Source organism: Sinocyclocheilus grahami, unplaced genomic scaffold, assembly GCF_001515645.1.
Source record: "Sinocyclocheilus grahami isolate Dianchi unplaced genomic scaffold, SAMN03320097.WGS_v1.1 scaffold1103.1, whole genome shotgun sequence".
Lineage (NCBI taxonomy): Eukaryota > Metazoa > Chordata > Actinopteri > Cypriniformes > Cyprinidae > Sinocyclocheilus > Sinocyclocheilus grahami.
This window is the reverse complement of record NW_015506282.1, coordinates 388,359-398,248: the sequence shown is the minus strand read 5'-3', so window position 1 is coordinate 398,248 and position 9,890 is coordinate 388,359. Positions and strand designations below refer to the sequence as shown.

The 9,890-nt window shown below is 37.4% G+C and overlaps 2 protein-coding genes across 2 annotated transcripts; both read left to right on the top strand.

The window, feature by feature from the left end:
* The first annotated feature begins 2,476 nt into the window (after positions 1–2,476).
* Positions 2,477–6,140, top strand: LOC107566830 (proteasome subunit alpha type-1-like). Its single transcript, XM_016252377.1, has 7 exons — positions 2,477–2,535; positions 3,747–3,766; positions 3,895–3,965; positions 4,043–4,172; positions 5,560–5,639; positions 5,712–5,816; positions 5,903–6,140. Exons 1-7 carry the CDS (start codon positions 2,477–2,479, stop codon positions 5,960–5,962), a joined length of 525 nt encoding a protein of 174 aa, XP_016107863.1. The 3' UTR covers positions 5,963–6,140.
* A 239-nt stretch (positions 6,141–6,379) lies between these two features.
* Positions 6,380–8,950, top strand: LOC107566829 (proteasome subunit alpha type-1-like; the record flags this gene model as incomplete). The annotated part of the gene is made up of 6 exons (XM_016252376.1): positions 6,380–6,554; positions 6,683–6,753; positions 6,831–6,960; positions 8,370–8,449; positions 8,522–8,626; positions 8,713–8,950. Coding segments are annotated over 6 exons (621 nt in total), but the record flags the coding sequence as incomplete, so codon positions are not given.
* Positions 8,951–9,890: the final 940 nt, after the last annotated feature.

Below are 9,890 nucleotides of genomic sequence, written 5' to 3'. Positions count from 1 at the left end.
TTTGAGGTTTTTGGCGTCACAGTCTGGAGGCGACGTACTTCTCAACGACGTACTTATCACGCGTCTGTGGAGGCGACGTACCCTTCTCACACGTAAAAGTACACCACTGTCAACTCCGGCAGGTAATCCTGTCACATAATCCTCGCCATAGTTTAGCAATCAGCAAAAAGTGCACATAGTACACCCCATACGCGAGGGCTTGTTTTCCCAGCGCGCACACCTCTCTCTCTCTCTGCGTCTGATCTGTTCAGCGAGCGGCAGCGAGGAGTGCTTTCAGTCCAAATACATATTCTGTCGCTTCTAACACTATTTTACATGCCAGCCGAAATCACAGCACAGCCATTGTCTTTATCTTATGTGTATTTGATTTTATTAGACGACGTCTCGATTATAAATCAGGATTTTAGTGCAGATTAGCATCTTGTAAGGGAGAGCTGGTTAGTCTTAATGGGCTGCGTTTCAGTCATTATTTCATATTCATCCCATTTCCCGACAACTGAAACAGTGAAATATATCAATGAAAACAGTTCTGTTGAGAATTTGGCTGCATTAAAATACAGTTTGTGAGCACAGGGAGGTAAGCCAATACGACGCACTGACGTCATGAATATGCTAATTGACGTATGACGTCATTTGGTGACTTTTCAAGCAGGCTTTAGCTACTTTCCATTGAAAGAAGTTGTATACAAAGAAATATATGAACATAATGCTGAAGTATATATAGAGAAATACATACAATCTAATTATTTTTCATACTTACAGATATTTACAGATGGATCAAAGGTACCAGAATCTGGGGTGACAGGTATAGGAATATTTATTCCAGAATTCGAAATAAGCATATTCAAAAGATTATCAAATAATTTAGCAATATATACAGTAGAATTAGTTGCAATAATGGTTGCATTACAGTGGATAGAAGATGCTAGACCAGATAGAGTAGTTATATGTTCAGACTCTATGTCAGCGCTAAATAGTTTGGTTTCATATAAATCCATTAGAGAAGACATTTTAAATGATATATGTACGACATTAAAATCTCTAAATAGTATGAGAATAGATGTCAAATTTTGTTGGGCTCCGGCTCACACAGGAATCAATGGAAATTAAATGGCAGATAAGTTAGCAAAAAAGGCAACCAAAAAAAAGATATCGAGATTAAAGTCCCATTAGGAAGAGGAGAAATTAAATCAATTATAAAATCAAATATTCAAAAAGAGTGGCAGAATAAGTGGGACATAGCTGACACATAAAATTAATTAATCAGTTAAAGAAGTATACAGTTTTGGAAGATGTAGGAAAGATGAGGTGGTTTTAAATAGATTGCAGTTTGGGCACACAAGACTAAATGCATCACTATACAAAATAGGTAAACATATTACAGGTAAATGTGCTTTTTGTGGGGTAATAGAAACTGTTGAACATGTAATATTAAAATGTCGGAAATATAATATAGAGATAATTAAAATGATAAAGAACTTAAATGGTAATAATAATAAAAAAAGAAGATAAATTGGATATTAGGAAAAGGATTAAGAGAAGGTAGTAATCAAAGAATAGTAATGGAATATATAGTAGAAACAGGATTAAATAAACGAATTTGATAGTTAAATAAATAAAGCAAGGGAATAGGGGAACACACAGGCTGGGTTTTTTGACATGGGAGCTGAACACGCAGCAGCCAGAAATACAGCTTGGGTGAGCCCGAAATAAAATGTACAATAATAATAATAATAATAAAATATGAATAGAGGCGGGACTATCATCCATGTATGATTAGAAACCGTTGGTGGCGGTATGTGCCTATGGCGCAGAATACGCCAAAAAATTCCAAAGTTGGCAACACTGGCTGCACACATTGCTGCTCTGCTCGTGTTCATCTTCAGTTCTCTCTTCACAGCAGTTCAGTCAGTGTACTGTTTGAGTAAATTAATTACTCCGGGATATTGGTTTATTTCGACTCAGAGGGAGTGTCAGCCACGTTAAAAAAGTTAATAACTTAAGTAATGTGTGGATTCATGCTTACTGGAGACGCGAACCGTTTCAAACGATTCAATCCGATTTGGTGAACTGGTTCAACCGGTTAAATCGAACGATTCGTTCGTGATCCGGACATCACTAATAAGCAGCTTTGGGCAATTCAAATTACGGGAGGGTGGCGGGAGAAGACTCCTGGTGTAACACCGAGTTCATATGTTCAATAGCCCAGATAGGAAAATTGTGTGGTGCTGGAGGAGAATAATTCACGGGAGACGATAAAATGGCATATTTTCCCCCAGGATGTACAAATGTACACAAGTAAGCATCCAACTCAGGTCACACACAGAAAAGGAGGGAATAAAATAAAATCAGACAAAAGTCGGTAGAGGTAGAGCAGATTATTTCTTCGCCGTTTCGTAATTTACAGACACACGCCACAAAACTACCGTAAATACTCTAGTGGCCGTTACACCGGGAAGAACGGGAGTGTTGACAGATGGAGAACAGCAGCCCATCGCCGTCTCAGATCTCGGAGACACACCGGCACGAGAATCGGTAATTTTCGGGTTAAAAAGGATAACAGAGAACGGTTTAATACACTTGAATTAACATGTTACTTACAACTGTTATATATATTTTTTCTAAAATGCTTGATAAACGAGTTTAAATGCATGTAATATTAAAAATTATGCTGCATTCAATTTGTCTTATATTTTTGTACATGGGCTTTTTTGCTTATTAATACAATTTCACCTTTGCTTATTACTGTTGCCTCTACTAGTTCTCTCTCTCTCTCTCTCTCTCTCTCTGTGTGTGTGTGTGTGTGTGTGTGTGTGTGTGTGTGTTTAAATTCCAATTTATTTTTGGTTCATTTTAAGCCAGCAATAGTCATTTTCAAACAACCCAGCGTGTTGGGTCAAACATTTTAAGGCAAACCAGCTGTGTTTGTCCATATTTGACTCAGCGCTGGGTTGGCAAAATAACCTAAATTGGGTTGTTTGTTTTTAAGCATTTTTAGAGCGCAATTACCCCAAAAGAGTATGCTGTCGAATTTGACGCCATACCCCAGCAAGTAATACAATTTGTAAGAGCTTATGGAAGTGATTCTTCTGAGGCAATATATGTTAAAGACAGCATGTTCCTATAGGAGACGTTGATCATCTTAAAGGGGTCCTATTATGCTTTTTCACTTTTTCAACTTTAGTTAGTCTGTAATGTTGCTGTTTGAGCATAAAAAAGATCTGCAAAGTTACAAAGCCCAAAAGTCCACTTCAAAAGGAGATATTTTATTTAATAGAAATCACTTTTCAAAAATTACAACGAACGACTCGTTCGGACTACAACGAATATTTTCCGGGGTTTGTGGGACGAGATCTGGTTGAGCTGCACTAGAGAAGGCGACGAGTGTTATCACTATGTCGGAGACATGCTAGCTTTCCAAAGGCAGACGAACTTAGAGTGGTTACAATCATCCGGGTTTAAATCGCTCTCAAATTGATTTGATTTTGATGCAATATTTACACTGAAGCTCGCAGGCTTTTTTTGCTGAAGTGTGTTGAAATTTCTTCTGTATTCTACTGTACAGACGTAAATTTACTTTTCCTTCAGCCTGAGGCTTATTCATTTCACTTTTGGTGTGAAAAGGCTTTTAGATTTGCCAAAAAAATTACTTTTTATTTTAAAAACAAACAAGCAAGCCCTGTCCAGATTTTAAAAGTAATGTAACGCATTACTTTCCATAAAAAGTAACTAAGTAACGTAATCAGGGTCTCGCTCATCGGAAGCAGTATCCTTTTAGCTTGTCGCTCTGGAGAGCTGCAAAAGTCACTTTTTGTATATCGTCACTGCATTTACTGTTCAGTTGGAAGTGTCTTAAGACTAGTCTGCACGTTTCTTGACCGCGTGTTCCCACAGAAACTCAGATTCCCACGCAGCGCTATGGCAGACGGCCCTATGGAGTGGGGCTGCTGATCGCAGGATATGATGTGAGTACAGAGATCGACGTGCTTGTGTGAGCCAGACATGCTCAGTCATGAATTCTTGCTGTTTTTGTGAATTTCAGGACATGGGGCCGCACATCTTCCAGACGTGCCCCTCAGCCAACTACTTTGACTGTAAAGCCATGTCGATCGGCGCTCGCTCGCAGTCGGCCCGCACATACCTGGAGAGACACATGGAGGCCTTCTTGGACTGTAGGTTATTAAGATTAAATGCTTTACATCATATAAACCAGTAGATAGCACGTTAAACTGCATCTAAAACTATTCTAAACAGTGTTTTTCTCATTTTTAGTAGTATCATGCTGGCAGTTTTTAGGACAATGCTAATTTTGCTAATGCATATTTGTACTTTTAAAAATACATTTGTCACACTGCAGGGCCGTTTGTATCCTTGAGAAAAATTAGACTCTAGTATACTTTCAAAAAGAGTACTGATTAATATACTGTATACTAAATATGTATTAATATACTATATTTATAAAATGTGTGTGAACAGAATGTAATGTTTTCAGACACTTAATGCATGTTAACTACGAATAAATGAGAATATACTGTAGTTTACATTTGAATTAAATGCAGTTAGCTGAAGTTCGACCCGCTGAATTAGGACTTGCGTACACCTTCACTTTCTTTTAAATCTGTTTATACGTTTGCTAAATAAGTATTTATAGTAAACTAAAATATACTTTGTCTTTTTTACAGAAACATTTAAATATTCGTAATTACACATTTGTAATGATAGTTGTAATTTAGTACATTTAAAATATATTAACTTTAAATAAAGTAGCAAAGTTCTATACATGAGCTTTAGTATGTTAACACATAAAAATAAGCACAGCAAAAGATGATTAAAACATAATTATTTAAAATGTACTTTAAAGTAAAACTTTTAAAGTTATTATGAAGTGTACTTAAAGTGTACTTCAGTGTGTTAAGAGAAACAGTCATGACTTGCTCTATATTAAGCGTCATCAACTACTCTACTGATATTTAAATTAATCACTGATACAGTGCAGTTATTGTGTAGATGTTTACATTCTACTTATAGAAATCCCTGCTTGTAATTCCAGCTGTAATTAATTTCTAGAGTTACATCTATAATTACACTAATATAAAGTGGGGCCTGAAAGTGTCTCTCTTTAAGTACACTTAAGTGGCCTTTTATTTCATTAATATTTTATGGTTACACTTTATTTTAAGGTGTCCTTGTTACAGTGTAATTATGCATTTAAGTACTGAGTAATATTCATTAACTACATGTACTTACTATATGGTTAGGATTTGGGTTTGGCTTAGGGTTACTTGCATGTAATTATGCATAATTAATTGTTATTATAATAGTAAGTACATGTACCGTGTAACAAGGACACCTTAAAATAAAGTGTTACCTACTATATTATTTGCAGTTCAAAAAAATTTAAAATATATACTTAAGATTTGAAGTACACAAGTCAGTACAATTTCTGTTCAGTACAAGTTCAAAACAATTAAGCATACTTTTACACAGAGAAGCTTGTATAATCTCATCCGTAAAGACGCTCTCCGTGAGTTCAGATGACGATGGTGCTCTTGTGTTCAGGTAATCTGAATGAGCTGGTGCAGCATGGTCTGCGTGCGCTGCGGGAGACTCTTCCTGCTGAACAGGATCTGACCACAAAGGTTTGATATTTCATCCTGTCGCTGTGTTCGTGCTCATTACCACTGCGACCTCTAAATCCTGGTTTCCTCTAGAACGTGTCAATTGGGATTGTGGGAAAGGAAATGGAGTTCACCATCTATGACGACGATGATGTGGCATCGTTCCTGGAGGGTCTGGAGGAGAGACCCCAAAGAAGGGTGAGGAGTATGGCTTTAATTTGCAGATTTCTGCAGGTGTTTGAGGATGTGTGTGATCATGTGTTGACGGTGTTTGTGGACCGCAGGTGGCCCAGCCAGCAGATGAAGCGGCTCCAGCTGTACCTGATGAACCCATGGAGCACTAGCATGTTCTTCTGTAGTTCTGTCTGTGGCACTTCAAGTTGACTGGAGCTTCTCTGGCTCACTGAAATAAAATAAAAAAGTAACATTTAAACTCCTCACACATTATACATTACACAATGAAACCTACATTTTCTATCTGTGAGTTTAAGAGTAATAAAACTGTTTTTGTTTCTTTCTGAGTGTTTTTGTGCTTTCCCTCTGGAGGTTCATTGAGACTGTACAACAGTGAGATTATTTAAGAATGTAATTCAAATTTTGATCATATTTAAATACAAAATTCGAATTTAGTTTTTCAGCCATTTTGACAGCCCTAGTGAGGACTGAAGTACATCCGTCCATTGGATTGTACTGTTGCTTAACAAAGTACTGACAAAAAAGTGTGTCCCTCACAGCCTCGTTTTCATCCGTGTTAAATTCCGATCTGGGATGTTCTTGGAAGTCTCCTGTGCTCTTCCATCAAAGTCTTCTGTCATCAGTATCTCACTGCCTCTCTCTTTCTGAAAAGCAACTTCATGCGGCAGGAGTGTCTGGACTCCAGGTTCGTCTTCGATAGACCTCTTCCTGTGTCTAGACTGGTCTCGCTCATCGGAAGCAGTATCCTTTTAGCTTGTCGCTCTGGAGAGCTGCAAAAGTCACTTTTTGTATATCGTCACTGCATTTACTGTTCAGTTGGAAGTGTCTTAAGACTAGTCTGCACGTTTCTTGACCGCGTGTTCCCACAGAAACTCAGATTCCCACACAGCGCTACGGCAGACGGCCCTATGGAGTGGGGCTGCTGATCGCAGGATATGATGTGAGTACAGAGATCGACGTGCTTGTGTGAGCCAGACATGCTCAGTCATGAATTCTTGCTGTTTTTGTGAATTTCAGGACATGGGGCCGCACATCTTCCAGACGTGCCCCTCAGCCAACTACTTTGACTGTAAAGCCATGTCGATCGGCGCTCGCTCGCAGTCGGCCCGCACATACCTGGAGAGACACATGGAGGCCTTCTTGGACTGTAGGTTATTAAGATTAAATGCTTTACATCATATAAACCAGTAGATAGCACGTTAAACTGCATCTAAAACTATTCTAAACAGTGTTTTTCTCATTTTTAGTAGTATCATGCTGGCAGTTTTTAGGACAATGCTAATTTTGCTAATGCATATTTGTACTTTTAAAAATACATTTGTCACACTGCAGGGCCGTTTGTATCCTTGAGAAAAATTAGACTCTAGTATACTTTCAAAAAGAGTACTGATTAATATACTGTATACTAAATATGTATTAATATACTTTAACATAATATACTATATTTATAAAATGTGTGTGAACAGAATGTAATGTTTTCAGACACTTAATGCATGTTAACTACGAATAAATGAGAATATATTGTAGTTTACATTTGAATTAAATGCAGTTAGCTGAAGTTCGACCCGCTGAATTAGGACTTGCGTACACCTTCACTTTCTTTTAAATCTGTTTATACGTTTGCTAAATAAGTATTTATAGTAAACTAAAATATACTTTGTCTTTTTTACAGAAACGTGTCATTTATTTAAATATTCGTAATTACACATTTGTAATGATAGTTGTAATTTAGTACATTTAAAATATATTAACTTTAAATAAAGTAGCAAAGTTCTATACATGAGCTTTAGTATGTTAACACAAAAATAAGCACAGCAAAAGATGATTAAAACATAATTATTTAAAATGTACTTTAAAGTAAAACTTTTAAAGTTATTATGAAGTGCACTTAAAGTGTACTTCAGTGTGTTAAGAGAAACAGTCATGAGTTGCTCTATATTAAGCGTCATCAACTACTCTACTGATATTTAAATTAATCACTGATACAGTGCAGTTATTGTGTAGATGTTTACATTCTACTTATAGAAATCCCTGCTTGTAATTCCAGCTGTAATTCATTTCTAGAGTTACATCTATAATTACACTAATATAAAGTGGGGCCTGAAAGTGTCTCTCTTTAAGTACACTTAAGTGGCCTTTTATTTCATTAATATTTTATGGTTACACTTTATTTTAAGGTGTCCTTGTTACAGTGTAATTATGCATTTAAGTACTGAGTAATATTCATTAACTACATGTACTTACTATATGGTTAGGATTTGGGTTTGGCTTAGGGTTACTTGCATGTAATTATGCATAATTAATTGTTATTATAATAGTAAGTACATGTACCGTGTAACAAGGACACCTTAAAATAAAGTGTTACCTACTATATTATTTGCAGTTCAAAAAAATTTAAAATATATACTTAAGATTTGAAGTACACAAGTCAGTACAATTTCTGTTCAGTACAAGTTCAAAACAATTAAGCATACTTTTACACAGAGAAGCTTGTATAATCTCATCCGTAAAGACGCTCTCCGTGAGTTCAGATGACGATGGTGCTCTTGTGTTCAGGTAATCTGAATGAGCTGGTGCAGCATGGTCTGCGTGCGCTGCGGGAGACTCTTCCTGCTGAACAGGATCTGACCACAAAGGTTTGATATTTCATCCTGTCGCTGTGCTCGTGCTCATTACCACTGCGACCTCTAAATCCTGGTTTCCTCTAGAACGTGTCCATTGGGATTGTGGGAAAGGAAATGGAGTTCACCATCTATGACGACGATGATGTGGCATCGTTCCTGGAGGGTCTGGAGGAGAGACCCCAAAGAAGGGTGAGGAGTATGGCTTTAGTTTGCAGATTTCTGCAGGTGTTTGAGGATGTGTGTGATCATGTGTTGACGGTGTTTGTGGACCGCAGGTGGCCCAGCCAGCAGATGAAGCGGCTCCAGCTGTACCTGATGAACCCATGGAGCACTAGCATGTTCTTCTGTAGTTCTGTCTGTGGCACTTCAAGTTGACTGGAGCTTCTCTGGCTCACTGAAATAAAATAAAAAAGTAACATTTAAACTCCTCACACATTATACATTACACAATGAAACCTACATTTTCTATCTGTGAGTTTAAGAGTAATAAAACTGTTTTTGTTTCTTTCTGAGTGTTTTTGTGCTTTCCCTCTGGAGGTTCATTGAGACTGTACAACAGTGAGATTATTTAGTAATTACACTCTAAAAATCAGACTGGCATTACCATTGTCTATTTGAAGATAAAGTCCGTTCTCTGTTCCTTTGCCAGAAAACGCTTCATTCAGCATGTTTCACGTTCGTCACGTAAGCCCTTCTTTGCCCATAGTGCAAATTAGAAAGAAATGACTAAATAAGAAATTAGCCTAATTTGATCTTTTAATAGCATTTAATATCTTAATACATTAAGCCATATTAACTGTTTATTGTTTTCTACGGCAGGCTTAACGAGAGACTGCGCATCGCGTTCATATTCTGTTCTGTGGTCACAAATTAGGCTTGTTTGAGATGAGCAAAATCTGCGCAGAGCCGACCGATCACCGCGAGATGCATGCCGGTTAGAGAAGTGTCCGATTTACGTCCGACTTGCTCTGATGTCACGCTGACGTGTGCAAAAAAGCTCTGGCGCCCGCGAGGCGGCTATATCGGATTGAGCAGTCGAGCACAGTTGCTCTCCACAGTCTACGCTGACCAAAGGCATGATGGGAAACGACTGACTGACGTCACATCTTAGTGCTCATAGGTTCAGACAACTGATGCTGCGTTCTCCTCTAAAACGTTTTAATTTTTTATCTGGTTCCATGCGATTATGTATTTAAATTATGCATGAATGTTCCCAAACCCTATGACAGTGCGATCTCTGTGTGAGATAATGTGGTTGTTGTAATATTTCTATAAAAATCTAAAATACATGTTTGTTTTAAAGGGGTCATATGATGCTGCTAAAAAGAACATTATTTTGGGTATTTGGTGTAATGAAATGTGTTTATGAGGTTTAAGGTTCAAAAAACACATTATTTTCCACATACTGTACATTATTGTTTCTCCTCTATGCCCCACCTTTCTGAAACGCGTC